At 37.0% G+C, this 21,540-nt stretch overlaps 1 protein-coding gene across 2 annotated transcripts; it reads right to left on the bottom strand.

The window, feature by feature from the left end:
* On the bottom strand, window positions 1–21,417 carry stk38a (serine/threonine kinase 38a). Of its 2 annotated transcripts, none has more exons than XM_059334153.1 (14): window positions 21,362–21,417; window positions 14,592–14,729; window positions 12,749–12,800; window positions 11,618–11,740; window positions 11,424–11,507; window positions 10,070–10,193; window positions 8,134–8,288; window positions 5,490–5,601; window positions 5,272–5,333; window positions 4,646–4,763; window positions 3,888–4,011; window positions 2,999–3,094; window positions 2,447–2,541; window positions 1–1,274 (listed from the first exon to the last, which is right to left on the bottom strand). In XM_059334153.1, exons 2-14 carry the CDS (start codon window positions 14,720–14,722, stop codon window positions 1,138–1,140), a joined length of 1,413 nt encoding a protein of 470 aa, XP_059190136.1. In that variant the 5' UTR covers window positions 14,723–14,729; window positions 21,362–21,417; the 3' UTR covers window positions 1–1,137. The 2 variants fall into 2 exon arrangements, with proteins under 2 accessions (XP_059190136.1, XP_059190137.1); XM_059334154.1 differs by having other exon boundaries at window positions 1,237–1,274; window positions 2,447–2,489; window positions 3,048–3,094.
* Window positions 21,418–21,540: the final 123 nt, after the last annotated feature.

The following is a 21,540-nucleotide window of genomic DNA, read 5'->3' as shown; positions in this document are numbered from 1 at the left end:
TTGTGTCTTTTTTTACTAATTGTGTGTCTTTTTTGGTCATTTTGCGTCTTTTTTTCAGTCATTTTTTGTCTTTTTGTGTGTTTTTTTTGTCATTTTGTGTCTTATTTTGGTGATGATTTCAAAGTTCTGGAAAAGTCCCATGATGCATTGCGACACTCCCACATGTATTCTGATGCATTTCATTGGCCAAGAGACCGAAAACAGGTGGAAAAAACTACAAATACTACAAAACGACAAATCCGATTTCCCGCCTTTAATGGTAGAATAACACAACAGCGCCCCCCTGGTTTTAATGGTAGAAAGCGGTAATGCTTTCCCGCCTTAAATGGATTAATGTCTTACTGGTTGTATAATAAGGCCATGCAGAATAATGCATTAATAACTACTGAATAAAGACTCATTAAGAGCCAATATGTGACTTATTTGCATGCTAATAAGCAGCTAATAATGCTAAACGTGTGTTCCCTGGTCTAAAGTGTTACCAGCTACAGTTATAAGTTGTGAGAAGTGACGGTGACAGATAAATCAGGCAGAAACAAACAGTGAGAACCACTGAGAGAGCTCACAGTCTTTGGTTATAAGGTTTAGAAGCCAGCAGCACTTTAGAGAAGCCTCACAGTGGGAGAACATGTGGACAGGATCCCTGCAGAGCGCCCGGCTCACTTCAAGTGACCACTTAATGCAGCGTAGGAGTCGATGAGACAAATGGAAAGTGGAAGTCCTGGTTTGTTTCTCCCACAGACTGGTCCTGGTCCTGGTCCTGGTCCTGGTCGGTGGTGAGGGAATGTCATGGATGCTGGTATCAGAAGTTAAGACATCCCACTGCATCCACTGGTGAAAAAAAGGCAAGTGGAAAAGAATCCCAGTCACTTTGATTTCAGTTTTTTCGGTCTTCGTGTGTGAGCAGGAAGTAGAAAAAGTACCCTCGGAAGCATCAGAGAAAGTGAAGACCTGCGGAAATAAAAGGCAGCAGTTTCCTGGAAAGCAACAGATGAAGTCGAGCCCCTTTATCGAGTCCCGAGAGACAGAAATCCTGGTCTGTCTGTCTCTCGGGGAGACAGAGAGAATGGAAAGAGTTCATCCTTTTTACACCTGCAGGAGGTTTCTGGACCACTGGTTCATGGTTGGTGGTGGTCTTCATCTCTTGCCTGACTTCATGTAGGACGGTATGGCTCCTCGAGCCGTCAGGCCTTCGAATCGTTTGTAGGTGTAGTTGATGAAGACCCAGTCTTTGTTCTTCAGGTCCGCCTCGGTCTGGTTGGACACTGGAGCCACTGGAGGAAACAAGAAAACAACACAATTATCTAATTTAATTCTGTCACAAACAGGCGGAAACCTCCTGGTTTGAGCAGGAGGCCAACCAGGAGGTGCCTTAAGCTGCATTCTACTGGAAACTCCAGCAGGGGGCGCTGAGTGTGGCTGCAAAAACATTTCTGTCCATTCATTTCAATGCAAAATGAGAAAACTTCTTGCATCTATTTTTGGTCAATTTGTTTCTATTTCGACAAATTGTGTCCTTTTTTGGTCATTTTAACATCTATTTTTGTCATTTTGTCTCTTTTTTTGGTAATTTTTACATCTATTTTTGTCATTTTGTCTCTTTTTTACATCTATTTTTTTTGTCCTTTTGTGTATTTTTTTGGTCATTTTTACATCTATTTTTGTCATTTTGTCTCTTGTGGCATTTTTACATAATTTTTTTGTCATTTTGTCTCTATTTTGGTCATTTTTACATCTATTTTTTGTCATCTTGTCTCTTGTGGTATTTTTTACATTTATTTTTTGTCATTTTATGGTTTTTTTTGTCATTTTTACATCTATTTTTTGTCATTTTGTGTATTTTTTTGTCATTTTTACATCTATTTTTTTGTCATTTTGTGTCTTTTTTGGTCATTTTTTGGCTACAAAAACATTTCTGTTCATTCATTTCAATGCAAAATAAGAAAACTTCTCACTTGATTTATTAACTCAGAAGGCGAGTCGTCATCAGGAGAGAAGCAGAACAATGTGTATCCACGGCAACGTGTCAATAAAGTTATATATATATATATATATATATATATAAAAAGGACGTTTAGCGGGTTGGTCTCATAACTTTGAGCCTTTGACTGTATTTTCACTTAATGGTTTTGTTCATTAAATGTCTTGTTCAGTGTTTGGTTGGACTAACAGACACTCCAAGGACTCGCTGCTCAGTTTTCTGAGGTCAGTAACAACATTTAAACTAGCATCAGCTAATGCTAACAGCTAATGCTAACATGAGTGAGTCAGGTTGAGGTGTAGAGAGGAAACAAGATGGAGACTAAGAGTGGAACGCTGAACTGATGCTTCCAACGGGCCACAAACCAACCAGACGTCACGGTGACTATGTCCATTATTTATATACAGTCTATGGTCACACATTACGACAGAAGCAGAAAATATGGAAAAGAGAAAGAGAGCTCACCTGTTGGTGTGAGGATATCTGAATCAGGGAATTCATCAAAGTTTGAGGTGTCGTCGATGCTCTTGATCTCGATGGGAATGGCAGCAGGTCTCTCCCTGGAGAACAAAAGTTGGTCAGAGTTAAACTCTGCTTGGAAGATAATCAGGTAACTGAGGAAACTTGTTTACTGATGAAACTTGTTTACTGATGAAACTTGTTTACTGGGTGTTTTCTCTGTGTTGATTGTGGCTGATACTAATAAGGTCAACCACATTCATTTAGTAAGGCAGCAAGTTAAAACACCTGCATGTTTTGATATTAAAATATCCACATTTGGCCCCCATGTATCCATAATGTATCACAGATGAGATATTACTGTATATAGAATATGATACATGATCATAGTATGAGTACATTCACCTCTTACTAGCAGAGACAACATCTGGACAATTCTGTAAGATAATTTAGAACTTTAAAGCTGTCAGCTCACAGTGGAGACACAAACCAGAGGAAGACAGAGGTTGAGATGAAGTAAAGTCTCTCTTTAACATGAAGGTGTGATAATGTTCCCACCTGATGTGGTCGTAGTCGACGCCCTCAAAGAACGGATTGGACTTGATCTCCTCCACACCTGCAGCTCCGATCCGGTGCTCCTCCTCACAGCAGAACCTGCTCACAGAACATGTTCAAGTTAATAATGACTAGGGCCGGGACTTTAACTTTAATTAAGATTAATTAATTACACAAAAATTAACGCGTTAAAAAATTGACGCATTTTAATCACACTTATTTTTGCACCGCGGAACGTTTCTCACTGGATGAGTTTCAGGAGGACCGATTATACTGGAGCACCAACTAGCGTTGATGAGTTGAGACAACAACAAACCACAGTGAACATGAAGGAAGAAGCTGATGAGACCTTTGGTTGGCCCCGTGGATGATGGGACATTTAGTTACTAAAAACCAACGGATGGAAGCGTCCATAAGAGCATGGTTGTGTTGCTAGGCAACAAGCAATTCACATATCACCATAGCAGCACATCCAGCCTCAAGTATCACCTCAATGCTAAACATATAGCAGCTAGCGGCTAGCGTGCTAGCTAGCGTGGATTGTGTTTTACTTCAAAAACCAAAGTATTCTAGTTTACAGAAGGTCTACCTACCTGTCTGTTGGACTTGAACAAAAATAAACAATATTTTGTTGCTTAAGCTTATGTATTCAGTCATTATTCAATGGTATACTAAAAATCCATGTGAAAAAAATTACTTCTCACTGTTCTCAGGTCAAATATTTATATGCGATTAAAATGTGATTAATTTCGATTAATTAATTACAAAGCCTCTAATTAATTAGATTACATTTTTTAATCGAGTCCCGGCCCTAATAATTATTGATCTGATGGTGCCAATGGTTCATTTCTATAAAACATGAGAGTGAGGAGATGAAGAGGAGGGTTCCTACCTGAGGATCAGGTCTTTGGCCTTCTCAGATATCGGCACTTCTGGAGGGAAGGTGAGCGTCTCTCTCCAGTTCATCACCTTCCTGTAGGTCTCCTGAGGCGTCTCCGAGCAGAACGGAGGGTAACCTGAACACACACACACACACACACACACACACACTTTAAACCTCTGTAGTCCAGGAGGTTTTGGTTCAAATGTGTCAACTTCCTGCATTAATGTCTGTCTGTGTTCAGCATCTTCCAGTCTGTCCTTACATCACATGCATGGCTCCTTTTTATACACACAAACTAGCTATCAGTCAGATTTTACATTTTATTTGAATTAGCAAAGTATTAAGCTGCCAGGAACCCAAAATACAAACAAAAGACACAGCTTTCTATGGAAATGTACCATAATTTAAAACCATTTATACACACAAAAACAGCAGAAAAAACTACAAAACAGTCTATTTGCATGTAAATTAAAACTAGTAATAGTTTTCATTGTAGAAAGAAAATTCACATTTTAAAAATGGTCTAGAAACATAAATGTGACACTGTGAAAGCTCCTATGATTGAACTTTAACTGGCTTTCTCAGCTTCTCTACATATCAGATATAAATAAAGTTATTACTGTAAATAAAACATGTATTTTCAATAAATAGATGGACTCTGGAGGGTTAACCTGCTTCTGGCCGGCTCAAAGATTTAACCACATGTGGCCTTGCCTGAATGTAAATAATGAGGATAGTGTCCCATCAGGTCATCCAGTCATTATTACCTATAAGCATCTCATACATGATGACCCCCAGGCTCCACCAATCACACAGCTTGTTGTATCCGTTCTGCATGAAGACCTCAGGAGCGATGTAGTCTGGAGTCCCCACAGTGGAGAACGCCTGCAGGAAGGAGGACACCAGTTAGAGGCTGTTTGTCTGGAGGAATCAAACACTAACACTATCCAAGACAGGAGGATGGAACTTCTTGGTGTTCAGTTGGTAAAGGTGAATCAAGTTCAGCTGCTCATGCAGTTCTCTCACAAAGAAATACAAGTTGTCCATAAAAAAGGGCAGGGATTTCACGAGCAGTTTGGCCTCGTGGCCTTAAAAACCATCTCTGCCCTGAGGCCTGGTGGCCTTGGTGCCCCAGTTGGTTTTGTGGTTTTCTAGTCTGCCTCTTTCCTGTCAACACAGCTTTGACACCTGCGACTTTTGAGAATAAAAGCATCTTTTGATGACGTTCATCATCAGCGGAGGGTTTGATTGGAGCCTGGCATGAACCGCTTTGACTGTAAGGGCTTTAATGACTGTTAGACACAAATCTAATTTCTAAATTAAAATTGTTAGATCTAGAAATAAGCATGTTGAACACTTAAAATAAGAAATTTTATCTTGGTAAGAAACTCACCAGCTGCCTCCTGTTCCTCTTCCAGGTCTCTGCTTTCCTCTTGGAGTTCATGTTCTGAAATGCTGTGGAAGCAGGATAACTCAGTGTTAAAACCAGATAAACACCTCAATGTGTCAGACAGGCAACAAATGCTGCATCCTGACAGGTATGAACCAGTCTGTATTCTGATTGAATTTGCATGCAAGCTAGAGTGTAAATAAAGAGAAAGGTTGCCTGACTTTGCTTACTGAGGTCACTGGGCAGGCTGTGGTTCAGGTTCTTGTAGAACTCGGTGCGGTGAGCCCTCTTCAGCCCCGTACACAGCCCGAAGTCAGACAGCTTCACATGGCCCTGGACACACAAAACACACCATCAATCAACCAACCAACCAACCAACCAAACATTCCAACCAACCAACCAACCAACAACCACACATTCCAACCAACCAACCAACCAACAACCACACATTCCAACCAACCAACCAACCAACCAACAACCACACATTCCAACCAACCAACCAACCAACCACACATTCCAACCAACCAACCAACCAACAAACCACACATTCCAACCAACCAACCAAACATTCCAACCAACCAACCAACCACACATTCCAACCAACCAACCAACCACACATTCCAACCAACCAACCAAACATTCCAACCAACCAACCAACCAACCACACATTCCAACCAACCGACCAAACATTCCAACCAACCAACCAACCAACCACACATTCCAACCAACCAACCAACCAACCAAACATTCCAACCAACCAACCAACCAACCAACCAAACATTCCAACCAACCAACCAACCAACCAACCAACCAACCAACCAACCACACATTCCAACCAACCAACCAACCAACCACACATTCCAACCAACCAACCACACATTCCAACCAACCAACCACACATTCCAACCAACCAACCAACCAACAACCACACATTCCAACCAACCAACCAACCAACCACACATTCCAACCAACCAACCAACCAACCACACATTCCAACCAACCAACCAACCAACCACACATTCCAACCAACCAACCACACATTCCAACCAACCAACCACACATTCCAACCAACCAACCAACCAACAACCACACATTCCAACCAACCAACCAACCAACCACACATTCCAACCAACCAACCAACCAACCACACATTCCAACCAACCAACCAACCAACCACACATTCCAACCAACCAACCACACATTCCAACCAACCAACCAACCAACCAATCCATCAATCCATCCATCAATCCATCAGACTTTAGTTCTAGAGCAGTTTTCATACAAGAGAAATGTAACAAAAAGTGCTTCACATAAAAAAGGAAAATAATAATAATAATAATAATAAAACATAGAAACAAGCAAACACCCTCCATCTCATTATAAACAAAGCAGAAACTGAGGAAACACTGGAGGCAGCTTAGAAATTATTAGATCAAATAAATATAACTAAAATAAGGTAAGATAAAATTAAATTAAATTAAAAAACAAAAGTAAATAATAATAATAATTATTAAAAGTAAAAGAGCTAGATGAAAATAATAAAGAAATAATTAAAAAGTAGAGCATGATAAAAAAATATATATTAAAAGGCCATGATGTTTGCATGTTAAAAAAAAGGAGGCAGTAGACTAAGTCATCCAAGGTGTGGGAGGATTTCACACTAAACAAATAGAAAGTGTAGAGGTGTGTTAAGAAGGTGTGTTAATGCAAAATATGCAAAAACGAGATGGCCCGGGAACACCACAGTGATGATTCAACACATAAAACATGTTGAGTCGTTGATGAGGAGAAGGAAGGCGTTCAACAGCAGGAAGTCACTACACAATCTACTGTTGTTCTGTTTTAAAGTGAGGAACTGGTATTTTTGGTGCTGCTGTTTTCTCCTTATCCAGCTCAACAAGCTAGCGTTAGCTGGTTAATAACAGTAATAAAGCAGGCTGGTATAGTCTGCAAGACTAAAGACACATTTTTATTCATTCGCCTTTTTTGGCCCATTCATTTTTTAATCTGTTGTCATGTTTATATTCTGGGCTTTGTCCCCTATTGGTTATTGTTGACAAATATATATTTGTGTGTGTTGTGCTTTTTGATTTCATTCAAGTTATTTTATAGCAATTGGTCATCTTAAGCTGTGTTTAAATGAAGTTAACTTGCACTAACTACAATGATGGTCATAATTTAATGAATAAGCTTCAAGTGAACTTGGGTGTGTGTGTGTGTGTGTGTGTGGCCCCAAAAAGAAACAAAATGACCAAAAAATTACATAAAATTAAGCAAAAAATTACTCAAATTGACCAAAAATATGACCAAAAAAAAGAATCACAAATTGACCAAAAAAGACACAAAATGTCTAAAAAACAGACACAAATGATGATGACAAAATGATCATTCCCTGTGTGTGTGTGTGTGTGTGTGTGTGTGTGTATGTGTGTGTGTGTACTGTAGAGTGTGTACAACTTCTAACGTTCAAACAAATCCTGTTAAGTTTTTTGCACTGTCAGTTGTGTTTTTGGAATAAAGAGTTGGAAATTAATGCTTTTTGTATTTTTTTTTATCAGATTAATCGAAAAAATAACAGATTAATCGATTATGAAAATAATCGTTAGTTGCAGCCCTAATAGCAGTGAAGTAAAAGGGACAAAAACTACTTCCAAGCCTGTAAATCTTAGTATGATTTGAATATTAATGGATTAATACATAAAGGACAAAAATAGCTTCAAATTGATTAAGTTGCAATAATTTCCAACAGTTTTCAAATCAAGTAACTCCACTTACGGTCCCAAGACCAATCATGAGGATGTGCTCTATAGTTCATCTAATAAACAATGTAAACAGGTTAATAAAGTTATTGTAACCATGACTGACCCTGGAGTCCAGCAGCAGGTTGTCTGGTTTGATGTCTCTGTGGATGAAGCCCAGCTGGTGGATGGAGTCGATGGCCAGAACCGTCTCAGCGATGTAGAACTGAGTGGCTTCTTCTGTCAGAGTGTCCTTCTTCATCAGCAGAGTCATCATGTCTCCTGCAGCACAACAGAAGAACCACAGGGTCTCACTAGAACTCAGGGTGAGGAACCTTCACACACTGCAGCTGCTAGAAGAAAGTACTCTAGTACTAATAGGGGTGGGCTATATGGCCCTGAAAGATTATCACGATATTTCAGGGTATTTTTGCGATAAGGATATTACAAAATACTGAAAAATATATGATTTTTAGTCTGTATAAATAAATAAAACTAAAAATAATACTCTTGACTTGAGGGAATGCCCCACCAGGAGAACATTTTGTACATTTTTTAGTACGATGTGATCAATCTCGTCCACTTTAAGAGCTAAATGTGAGCTTACACAACATTTTTCACAGTCAACCGGGCTTTCAACTAGGACATGGAGCAGCCAACGGGGCTTTCCACTAGGACATGGAGCAGCCAACAAGGCTTTCCACTAGGACATGGAGCAGCCAACAGGGCTTTCCACTAGGACACGGAGCAGCCAACAGGGCTTTCCACTAGGACATGGAGCAGCCAACAGGGCTTTCCACTAGGACATGGAGCAGCCAACAAGGCTTTCCACTAGGACATGGAGCAGCCAACAGGGCTTTCCACTAGGACATGGAGCAGCCAACGGGGCTTTCCACTAGGACATGGAGCAGTCAACATGTTTCCACTAGGACATGGAGCAGCCAACAGGGCTTTCCACTAGGACATGGAGCAGCCAACGGGGCTTTCCACTAGGACATGGAGCAGCCAACGGGGCTTTATACTAGGAGATGGAGCAGCCAACAGGGCTTTCCACTAGGACATGGAGCAGCCAACAGGGCTTTCCACTAGGACATGGAGCAGCCAACAAGGCTTTCCACTAGGACATGGAGCAGCCAACAGGGCTTTCCACTAGGACATGGAGCAGCCAACAAGGCTTTCCACTAGGACATGGAGCAGCCAACAGGGCTTTCCACTAGGACATGGAGCAGCCAACAGGGCTTTCCACTAGGACATGGAGCAGCCAACGGGGCTTTCCACTAGGACATGGAGCAGCCAACAGGGCTTTCCACTAGGACATGGAGCAGCCAACAGGGCTTTTCACTAGGACATGGAGTAGCCAACAGGGCTTTCCACTAGGACATGGAGTAGCCAGGCAGTGTAAAAAATATCTGGCTAGAAAACTTGGTTTTGATCTGGATCAAACCTTTAGTTTGTGTTTTTTAGAACTTTTTAGTAGGATTGGGATCAATTTGATCCAAAAACTCTGGATTATACTGGATTATACTTATTCAGCGTGGATTTCAGGCCCAAACTCTAATGAAACTTTAAAATTGAATCAAATAATACTATATTTGGATCATGCAGTATAGCTTCAAGATATCCTATTTATTGATAATGTTTTTATTTGATTTGTTCATCCAGTACTGACCACAAATAATAGATTTAACTCACTAATTAATGTATATTCATCACAATCAAAGATATTTTTTTTTGTTTTTAGATTCTTTTTTTAGTGATGCATGCAATGATAAAACAGAATAACAAAGCAATGGCATCACTGGTTTTTGAAATCCATAAAACAAATCTCTGTACATATCTATATGTATCATATCTATATGTATCATATCTAGAGTTCTACATTGTGATTTCTTATCTGAGCTGCTTATCCAGATTTGATGATCCTGAAAAGTTTCTATCCGGATCAGATTGATCCAATCCAATGTTGCTTTAAAAAAATGGCTCAAAAGTAAAATGGATTTTAGAAAAACTGGTCCTGATTGTCATTAAAGCACTAATGTAAACAGTAATGTAAGGATTCCTACCTCCAGGCAGGAACTCCATGATGAGGTAGAGGTTCATCTTGTCCTGGAAACTGTAGAACATTTTGACCACCCACAGGCTGTCTGCCTCCACCAGGATGTCCCGCTCAGCACGGATATGACCAACCTAACACACACACACACACACACACACACACACACACACACACACACACACACACACACACAAATATTCAAATATGTCCGACTGATGCAACAGCAGCGTTTCCGTGTGTGAATCTAGAGATGATGAATGAAGCCTTGTGAAGCTTTTGGGGTTTCTTCCTGATTGTAGGAAAAAAGATTCAAAGCCTCAAAGAGACTAAGAGACAAAGAGAGATTCTCACATCTTATTGATTCCAGTTACAACACAAAAGCAATAAAATCAGTCTAAAGCAAACCTCAGATTGAGGACTGGGTGCAGGTTATACATAATATTTATGTGATGGAGAAGTTAACTTTCTCCGTGAGACTGAAGGAGGACGGATTTAAAAGAATACGGAAAAATTGGGTATTGTACATAAAACCAATTAGGTCTGACTTTATCTGAGATGTCCGTCTTTAGAAGGAAAAGTACCCTTCGTAGCTACAGAAGTTGAAAAGTTTTGTTGTTTTTTTGTTTTTTATTATAATTATTTCTAATTTGATTTATTGTTTTTTGGGTTTTTTTTTCTCTTTTATGAATAATATTATTTTTATTTCTCTAATTTTGCTACACTGGAACAAATTGCTGTTTGATTAGTCATCATTTTTGGATAACTGCTATTTCAGTTGCACAATTTTATTGGAGTACATAAAAATGGAAAGTTATTTTATATCTGATCCAAGATGAGGATGCAATATTGGAGGGGTTCGATTTATGTATGTATGCAAAATGTTTGTTAAAATGTTCAATAAAGCTGTGTCTTCTTTCTGAGAATCATTGTCCTCACATCAAAGTGTTGCAACAATTTGAAATATCATTTTACTGATAACATGTTTAAATGTGCTGTGATTTGCTATTTCAACATCAGTGTTTTTGAGGTTTGACTGAAGGTTTGTGAGAAGTTCTTATGCAATTCAGTTAAAAAACCACTTATGGAGGTAATGATCATTAAAACATCTCTGGTTTTGGATCATATAACTCTGATTTCCATTAAGAGATCATGATTGTAATGTAACAAATAATATGAAAAGATTCAAATTCAACAATGTAGAAGTACTTTTGTTTGAATTTTTCTGAGGGGCTTCCTTGTGCCACAATGTGAAAAAGTGGATATTGTGCTTGTGCAACAGTGTGAAAATAAAGTGCTATGAAGCAGACGGGAACAGGATAATTTAGCGTCTCCTTATAAGGAATGAAGCAGCACCAAAGTACCTGTTCTTTCTCCAGCATGTCGGCTTTGCGGAGGATCTTCATGGCGTAGACGTGACCCGTGTCTTTCTTCTGCACCAGACGAACCTGCAGGCAAACACAGAAAAAAAGCTCATAAAAACCTGAATCTGCAGATATTCTGAAGGTTCATTAATCTCACAATCATGTTCCAAGTATTTAAATAAAAAGGTTGTTACCTCCCCAAAAGCTCCTCGGCCAATCACCTTCAGGGACTCGAAGTCCTCCAGACCCAGCCGAGTTCGTTTCAGACGCAGGAACTCCGTCTCTTTCCTCGCATGCTGGGAACGCCGGATACGTTTCTAAAGAACAAAGACATCACCGTAAAATACACCAGTTTGACTTCATCGTTATAAACTCCATCCAGGAATGTACAACTTCCAGTTTAAACATTTTTTTCGATCACAAAGTACGTCTTACAGTTTTACCCCCAAAAATGGTGTGTAGTGCAAATTTACAAAAAAATACTGTAATCACTGTAAGAAAAAAAAAGAAAAAAATGTAAATACTTTTACAAGCCCAGTTCAAACTAAACTCAGTGCTCTCAGCTGCCTGTGTTGTGTTTTTGCCTCTGGGATTTTATTTCCCCAGAGATGTCTTCAGGGTGTGTTTTACCTCCAACAAACTTTAGAAAGTAGCATATCACAATATGCATTATACATCAAAAAGAAAAAATGGAGGAAATAGGTAAATGGACTCATGATGCATGTTTATAATTACATTAATCAACCAACTGCTTGCTTGGGAAATGTAAAACGAAAAAATAATAAAGATTTTATAGTTATAAAGTGTTCCTTTAAGCAAGCTTGAGAGGACTCTACTACAGGGACTAAGTTAAAGTGAGTTCTCCCGTACCGCTGCAGAGCATGCTGGGAAAACATGGAGCAGCCAACAGGGGCTTTTCACTAGGAACTAAGAACTCAGCAGGTGAGGCAGCTTTCAGTTATTCTGCTCCTCACCTGGAACAAACTACCTGTAGATGTGAGGTCAGCTCCTTTAAATCAGGACTAAAAACACTCTAGTTTACTGCAGCGTATCTTAACTTTAACACTTATCTGCTCTACTCTACTGCCCTTACTTTTTAACTACACAATGTTTGACTTGTGCTTTTTATTATTTTATCTCTTTTCTTATCCTGCTGTATCTTATTTCATCTTATTTGTATTTTTATTTCCATTTCCCTGTTTTCTATTGTGTCTTGCTGTTTTTAATGTGTATGTAAAGCACTTTGAATCACCTTGTGTTGAATTGTGCTAAACAAATAAACTTGCCTTGCCAAAACACAGCAAGAGTGTGTGTTTGTGTCTCACCTCTTCATCTGCCAGGCCCTCCTGGTCCATCACCTTCTCCAGCTTCTGCTGCCTGAAGACACAATCTCACAGTTACCATCAGGGTTTACATTAATGACCTGGACTCTGAAGCTCCAGACTCTCATGTGCTGCACTAATGTTACATTTCAAGCTAGCAAACTACTCATAATATAAAGTTATTTTGTGTTGCTGTTGCTCAGCAGAGTGTCTGTCACCCGTCAGTCAGTCTAAGCCCCGCCCACCTCTCCGTCCTCCTCATACGTGTGCATTCACACTCACACTTCTCAGCTTCAACACAGGATATAGAAACGTGACTATCTGTCTGTATCAGACCCCACATGTAAAAATAAAACGTGTTTGATTTGTGAGCTTTAAAAGCTCTTGCTCCTGCTCATCTGTAAATCTAGTAGACATGTAAAAATACAACCATACAATACATTAGATTCAAAAAGGCACCAAAAAGTACATTAAAAATAACACTTCCATCACTGGAAATGTAAATGGACACAAAACAACATAAAATAATAAGTGGAAAAGTGACATTTGCTTCCCCAGTTCCTCACTCGATCTGTACAAATGGAGCATGAGTCTAAATTTCTTCCAACTCCAAAGAAAAAGCCGAACTAAATCCTATCAACCTGTCGGAGCCGTCAGGTCCAAACACACCACCAGCTAACATTAGCTTCTAAAGTTGTTTTAATCACAATAAACTGTGACTAACTGATTTGAATAAGCATGCAGCTTTCAAAACAAGAGCAGTGTCGACCACAGAATTTACAAGAAGACTGTCAAAATAAAATACCTTTAATAAAATATTCAAGAACCTTTATTCTCCTTTTTTTAATTAAAATATGCAATCATTAAGATCAGTGTATGATGGAATAGTGACATTAGAATGTGAGAGGCACCAAATTTGGGCTTTTATTAAAAAAAACTCTCCAGAGGAGTTTATCCGCTACATTAACTAGCTCTGTGTCGTTGCTATGTGTGTAGTGTTTGCAGATGAATTATGTTTTTATTCCCTCCATGTCATCATCTATGTGTTTTACTCCATCAGGTGGAGTGGAGAGCTCTAGACAGTTCATTTGCATATATTACCTACACTGTAATGACACAAGACCAGCTGGAAATCTGGAAAGTTTCCTTTCAACATAAGCAACACCCACCAGTAAAAAACTAATAAAATCATCATGTTTATTTGCATGTGTGTATCAACTTGTGAGCAAAAGCATCGATGATATTTCAGTTTTGCTGTAAATTAAATTGTTAGAATTAGGGATGCACGATATTATCGGAACATTATCGGTGAACTATTGGACATCGGCCAACATGCCGATATAATAAACCGAGAAAGAAGGAGAGAAGCCAAAATGTCTGTGGTGTGGGTTTTTCAAAGTGTTGGATATTGACAGTAAAACTGCTGCTGTTACTTATTGTCAATTGTGTGTATTATTGTTGTGATTATCTCAGGGAGAGCATCATCCAAGTTTTAAGTAGGATGAATCTTTTTGTATTTTGTTTGAAAGTAATCGTCAAAAATAAATATGCAGTTTTAAGCATCAAGTATTTTTCTTATTTTGCACAAGGAATGAATATTACATAACAAATGTGATAAGAGTATGCACCATAATACTGTATGCTAATTCCACTACAGAAGAGAGATGGAGATCTCTGCAATTAGTTGTGCGGGAAAAAAATATTGGTATCGAAATCAGCTAAATGAGTTGTAGAAAAACGGCAAAAAATCCATAACCGTGCATCCCTAGTTAGAATGTTTTAAGGTGGAATAAAAAGAATGACTGAGTGATAAAGGATGCGTCGTGTGATAAATGGAGGATGTTACCTCATCTCTCGCTCCTCGTGCTGGGCGATGAGGTTACTGTAGAAGTTCTCCAGGGTCACTTTGGCCATAGTGACCCGCTCCTTGGTGTGGTTACTCATGGAAGAGCATGAGCTTGGGCCAGTCATTGCCATGCTTTACCTGGATAGACACACAAGGAGGAGGCAGTCAACAGAGAGCATCTTTAATTTATCTTGTTTTAAAAGTTAAACTCTTATTTTGAGGACTATTTTTTTCCTGTTTTTCTGACAATTTTTTTCAGTTTTTCTGACTCTTTTTTCTGTTTTTCTGACTATTTTTTTCAGTTTTTCTGACTATTTTTTCTGGTTTTCTGACTATTTTTTTTCTGTTTTTCTGACTATTTTTCAGTTTTTCTGACTATTTTTTTCTGACTATTTTTTCTGTTTTTCTGACTATTTTTTCTGCTTTTTTCTGACTATTTTTTCTGTTTTTTTCTGACTATTTTTCCTGTTTTTCTGACTATTTTTTCTGTTTTTTTTCTGACAATTTTTTTCTGACAATTCTTTCTGTTTTTCTGACTATTTTTTTTCTGTTTTTCTGACTATTTTTTTCTGACAATTTTTTCTGACTATTTTTTTCTGTTTTTCTGACTATTTTTTTCAGTTTTTCTGACTATTTTTTTCAGTTTTTCTGACTATTTTTTCTGACTATTTTTTCTGGTTTTTTTTTCTGACTATTTTTTCTGTTTTTTTTTTCTGACTATTTTTTTCTGTTTTCCTGACTATTTTTTCTGTTTTTTTCTGACTATTTTTTTCTGTTTTTTTCTGACTATTTTTTTCTGTTTTTCTGACTATCTTTTTCTGTTTTTTCTGACTATTTTTTCTGTTTTTCTGACTATTTTTTCTGACTATTTTTTCTGTTTTTCTGACTATTTTTTCTGTTTTTTTCTGACTATTTTTTCTGTTTTTTTTTACTATTTTTTCTGTTTTTCGAAGTAATTTTGTTTCTGTTTTTCTGACTTTTTTTTCTGTTTTTCTGATTAGTCTTTTCCTATTTTTCTAACAATTTTTTTTGTGTTTTTCTGACAAGTTTTTCAGTTTTTTTCTGTGTTCTACCACAGAGATAATAACAATAAAACAGTAAAAGCCTGCAGCAGACAGGTGGGCCATGAGGAGGAAGCAGCAGAGTGAAGTGCAGGGTGGATGTGACAACACTGGACTGTGAAATAAAGAGACTGTTGGCCCAGAAAAGAGGAAGGAAAGCAGCTCGCTGTGTTGATGATAACAGTGTGCAGTTATGAAGAAATATTATGAAATCGGAATTTGTGCAAGCAGTTATGGTGGAGTCCTTCTGTGAGATGGACGAGGTTTAAAACAAGCTGAGCTCTGATATATTCTGCAATCTTTGCAGATTTAAGGCTTAAAAAACAACAGAACAATCAAACTTAATACTTGGACCAAAAGTCATATCCTGATATATTTAGGCTGAATATTGATATACGATATATATCCTGATATTTTTACCGCAAAGTGAGAGCAAATGTTCAGTCAGACATGTCACAAGTAGTTTTATTATTTATTTAAGTGAACATAAATACTGTAGAACAACAGGAGAACCTTTTTAAAATCAAAGCTCCATAAAGTGCACATTTAAATAAAAAAATATCTTAAATAAAAATAGCCTATGAAATAAAATAGGCCAATACAGTTTTACCTCGATGCAGCGAAAATATACACTGCAACAAGGTGTTTAGTCTAAAAACCAGATCAAACAGTAAATCTGAGGGAAATGATCTTGCTGCATGGACAGATAATTTACCTTGACAAGATTTATTAAATTAAGATTATTAAATCTAGAAATAAGCATGTTGAACACTTAAAATAAGAAATTAACCCTTAAAACCAGATAAAGTAAAGCTGCCAGCAGTGATGAACTGGCCCGAGCAGAGTGACCTGATGATTATTTGGTTCTTACCAAGATAAAAAAAACGTTGTGTTTTTTTTGTGTATTTTTTTGGTGATGTTATGTTTTTTGTGGGTTTTTTTTTTTGTCTTTTTATGTCTTTTTTGGTCATTTTACGTCTTTTAGTTCCCTTTTTTTTTGTGTTTTTGGGTCTTTTTTTGTCTTTTTTGGTCATTTTACGTCTTTTGTTTCTTTTTTTGGTCATTCTACGTCTTTAAGTGTCTTTTTCTTGGTCTTTTTGTGTCTTTTTTGGTCATTTTGTGTCTTTTTTGGTCATTTTGTGTCTTTTTTTTGGTCATTTTGTGTCTTTTTACATCTTCTTTTGGTCACAAAATGACCAAAGAAGACAAAAAATGTACAAAAAAGATAAAGTAAAGCTGCCAGCAGTGATGAACTGGCCCGAGCAGAGTGACCTGATGATTATTTGGTTCTTACCAAGATAAAAAAAACGTTGTCTTTTTTTGGTGGGTTTTTTGGTGTATTTTTTTGGTGATGTTACGTCTTTTGTGGGGTTTTTTTTTTTGGTCTTTTTATGTCTTTTTTGGTCATTTTACGTCTTTTGTTTCTTTTTTGGTCATTCTACGTGTTTTAGTGTCTTTTTTTTGGTCTTTTTGTGTCTTTTTGGTCTTTTTTGGTCATTTTACGTCTTTTGTTTCTTTTTTGGTCATTCTACGTCTTTTAGTGTCTTTTTTGTATTTTTTTGGTCTTTTTATGTCTTTTTTGTGTCTTTTTTGGTCTTTTTTGTGTCTTTTTGTGTCATTTTTGGTCATTTTACGTCTTTTGTTTCTTTTTTGGTCATTCTACGTCTTTAAGTGTCTTTTTCTTGGTCTTTTTGTGTCTTTTTAGGTCATTTTGTGTCTTTTTTTGTCATTTTGTGTCTTTTTTTGGTCATTTTGTGTCTTTTTACATCCTCTTTTGGTCACAAAATGACCAAAGAAGACAAAAAATGTACAAAAAAGATAAAGTAAAGCTGCCAGCAGTGATGAACTGGCCCGAGCAGAGTGACCTGATGATTATTTGGTTCTTACCAAGATAAAAAAAAACTTTAGATTTAGAAGTGTTTGATCATTTATCTTGTTTTAAGAGTTAATTCCTTATTTTAAGTGTTCAACATGCTTATTTCTAGATTGAATAATCTTAATTTAATAAATCTTGTCAAGGTAAATTATCTGTCCATGCAGCAAGATCATTTCCCTCAGATTTACTGTTTGATCTGGTTTTTAAACACCTTTTAGCAGTGCAGAGTAAAGAGATGGTTGTTGTTTGGTGCCCGTTGTGTGATAATAATGTGAACTGTGTGTTTTGGTGTGTGGAGCAGAAGAACTTGAGACCTCCGTCATCATTTTAATTGCCTGTACAGGAGCAGCTGGTCTTCAGTTACAGTGTGAAGTCAACGGTGGAAAAGCAACAAGTGTTAAGTATCATCACGTTGCCATGATGGACACATGTTGCGTTGCTGTGCGGGGCAACTTTGTTCCTAGCGAGAGTTCTCCACGCAGGCAACATACTGAGGTCTAGACTCTCCACAGAGCAGGGGTCTCAAACTGGCGGCCCGCGGGCCAATTGTGGCCCTCGTGATGATATTTTGTGGCCCCCACCTTGATATGAAAGTTTAATGTGAGTTTTATATGAATGGCACTTTACCGTGTTGTGTGTGGAAGGTCCCTTTAATTACTGTTTTTGGTAATTTTGTGGGCTTTTTGGTCAGTTTTGTGTCTTTTTTGTATTTTTTTGTCTTTGTTAATAATTTTGTGTCTTTTTTAAATAATTTTGTGTCTTTTTTGGTAATTTTGTGTCTTTTTTAAATAATTTTGTGTCTTTTTTTAATAATTTTGTGTCTTTTTGGTGATTTTGTGTCTATTTTTTTTCTGTCATTTTTTTTTTATTATCTTGGTAAGAACCAAATAATCATCAGGTCACTCTGCTCGGGCCAGTTCATCACTGCTGGCAGCTTTAATTTATCTGGTTTTAAGAGTTCATTTATTATTTTGAGGACTATTTATTTCTGTTTTTCTGATTTTTTTTTCTGTTATTTTCTGGCAATTTTTTCTGTTTTTCTGACAATTTTTTTATGTTATTTTCTGACTATTTTTTCTGTTTTTCTGACTCTTTTTTCTGGTTTCCAGACTAATTTTTTCCCTGTTTTTCTGACTTTTTCTGGTTTTCTGACTATTGCTTTCCTGTTTTTCTAACAATTTTTTTTCTGTTTTTCTGACTATTTTTTCTGTTTTTTATTAAATCTATAAATAAGCATGTTGACCACTTAAAATAAGAAATTAACTTTTAAATGTCTCTTTTGATGTCTGTTTTATCTTGTGATAAAGTTTTAGATTTCAGTTTTTTGCTTCCATTCAGAGAAATAATGATACAAAAATTGCAGTAACTACAGAATCCAAATTTGATGGGGAAATCATTATCTAGACTAAGACTAAAATATAGCAATACTTTATAATATTAAATCTAAAATACACAAATCTTTGAATAGAGTTGTTAAGCACTTTTAACCTTTTGATGAACGACATATAAACACCTTTAAATGCACAACATGGGTCTAAAATGACAACAATATTATAGTTACTGCACTTATCATCAATACATGTAGAAATAATAAGCAGTTAGACTTTATAAGGCAGAGCAGCATTTAAACAACATCCTGTTTACCTCCACAACAAATAAACAAGACAGAAGGTGTTGGAGCTTATTTACATAACAGGATGGATGAAGCTTCATTTAATCAGCTCTGGTCACAAACAAACACACACTGAGCTGCTCACTGTCAACAACAGGAGGTTTGCTCATAGATATCTATGGGTTTGCTCATAGATGTCTATGTCTTTCACGGTTATGTCACAGAGTTTCAGTTGAACCAAAGGTGGTGGGATTTATTTACAAAAACAGAAATATTCTCCGGGTTGACTTCCAACAATAAGCAAAATAATAATAATTAAAAAATGTAATTTAGTGGTTGATAAATTGTTTCACTCCTTCTCTCCTTTAACAAAAAAAGACTAAAGACACAAAATGACCAAAAAAGACACAAAATGACTAAAAAAAAGACACAAAATGACAAAAAAAGACACAAAATGACTAAAGAAAGACACAAAATGACTAAAAAAAAGACACAAAATGACTACAAAAAGACACAAAAATAACCAAAACAGACACACAAATAACCAAAACAGACACAAAATGACTAAAAAAAGAAACAAAATGGCCAAAAAGACACAAAAATGACCAAAAAAGACACAAAAATGACCAAAACAGACACAAAATGAGAAGACAGAATGACAAAAAAACCCACAGAAGACACAAAATGACTAACAAAGACACATAAAGACATGAAAAGGATTTTAAAAAATGGACAAAATAGCTCATAGGTATCTATGGGTTATCTCATAGGTATCTATGGGTTATCTCATAGATATCTGTTTGTTAGCTCACAGTAACAAGAGTTGCAACGTAGCCAACGAGCCACAAACTACCAGCCGACCAACATGTTAAAGGTTGAGAAGTGTTTTAACTCCATACACAACTAAACTTGAACCAATGTCACGTTAAAGTACTTTTATCATGAAAGGACGCGGAGTTTCCGTCAACAACAACATTAGTTAGCTCGCTAGTTAGCCATTAAAGTTCCTGTCTGTCAAGTCAGCCACAGAAAGTAAACACCTCACCGGAAATGTCCTTCAAAACAAAACTCATCTTTACAGGAAGGATGGTTTCATCCTGTTGGAGCTTATTAACTCTATGGAGTCTTATAGGGCTATTTTGTCCATTTTACAATCCTTTTCATGTCTTTGTAAGTCATTTTGTGTCTTTTGTTGTGTCTTTTTTTTTAGTTATTTTGTGTCTTCTGTGTTTTTTTGGTCATTCTGTTTTCTCATTTTGTGTCTTTTTTAGTCATTTTTTGTCTTTATAGTCATTTTGTGTCTTCCTTCAGTCATTCTGTGTCTCTTTTTAGTCTTCTTGTGTCTTTTTTTAGTCATTGTGTCTTTTTTTTTTAGTCATTTTGTGTCTTTTTTGGTTAATGACTATTGTAGGTTAACTATTATTATTAATTATAATTGTTTTTTCCTCCTCCTGTGATTAGAGAGTGAGGACAGCTGGTTTGTTTTAGTCTATTTTTTGTTAAAAAGGAGAGAAAAGAGTGAGTAGTGAAACAATTGATCAACCACTAAATAACTTGTTTTTTTTTATTATTATTATTTTTGTGTCTTTTTTGTCATTTTGTTTCTTTTTTTAGTCATTTTGTGTCTGTTTTGGTTATTTTTGTCTGTTTTGGTTATTTTTGTGTCTTTTTTTTGGGTCATTTTGTGTCTTTTTTGGTCATTTTGTGTCTTTTTTTTGTCATTTTGTGTCTTTTTTTGTCATTTTGTGTCTTTAGTCTTTTTTTGTTAAAGGAGAGAAGGAGTGAAACAATTTATCAACCACTAAATCACTTCTTTTTTTATTATTATTATTATTTTTGCTTATTGTCGTAAGTCAAACCGGATCATATTTCTGTTTTTATAAATAAATCCCACCACCTTTTTTGGTTCAAACTGAAACTCCGAGCCGTAACCGTTGCTACGACTATTATTTTGTAAGACCTAACCGGAAATGTCGGTTTCTATTCGCGCCAACTTGACAGCCTGAAGTTCCCAAAGCGAGCAGCTAAGGGAAAGTTAGCTCGTCAACGCTAGCTACTTATCAGCTAAAACAGCTTGATCCTTTGTTTTAAACGAGACACCACAACATGGAGCAAGTTCACAGGTCATTTAGTAACATCATTAACTGAGAGAAAAGTTAAAGTTATGGTGTTGTAGCCCTCCTCTTCAGTGTTTAATAGTTGTTCTTTGTTCAGTTCTTACCTTGGTGAAGGTGCGGTGGATCTGCAGTCTCTCTCTCTCTCTCTCTCTCTCTCTCTCTGACGGTGCGTCACCACCAGTCTGAGCTCACTACACCACCTAGCGGTAGCGGCCACCGCAGGTACTGCAGCCAGCGGCCATCATGGGACACTGCTTCTTTATTTTTTATTTTTATTTTTTTT

This window comes from Centropristis striata, chromosome 5 (genome assembly GCF_030273125.1).
Source record: "Centropristis striata isolate RG_2023a ecotype Rhode Island chromosome 5, C.striata_1.0, whole genome shotgun sequence".
Lineage (NCBI taxonomy): Eukaryota > Metazoa > Chordata > Actinopteri > Perciformes > Serranidae > Centropristis > Centropristis striata.
The sequence above is the reverse complement of the archived record's forward strand: the minus strand, read 5'-3'. Positions and strand labels throughout refer to the sequence as shown.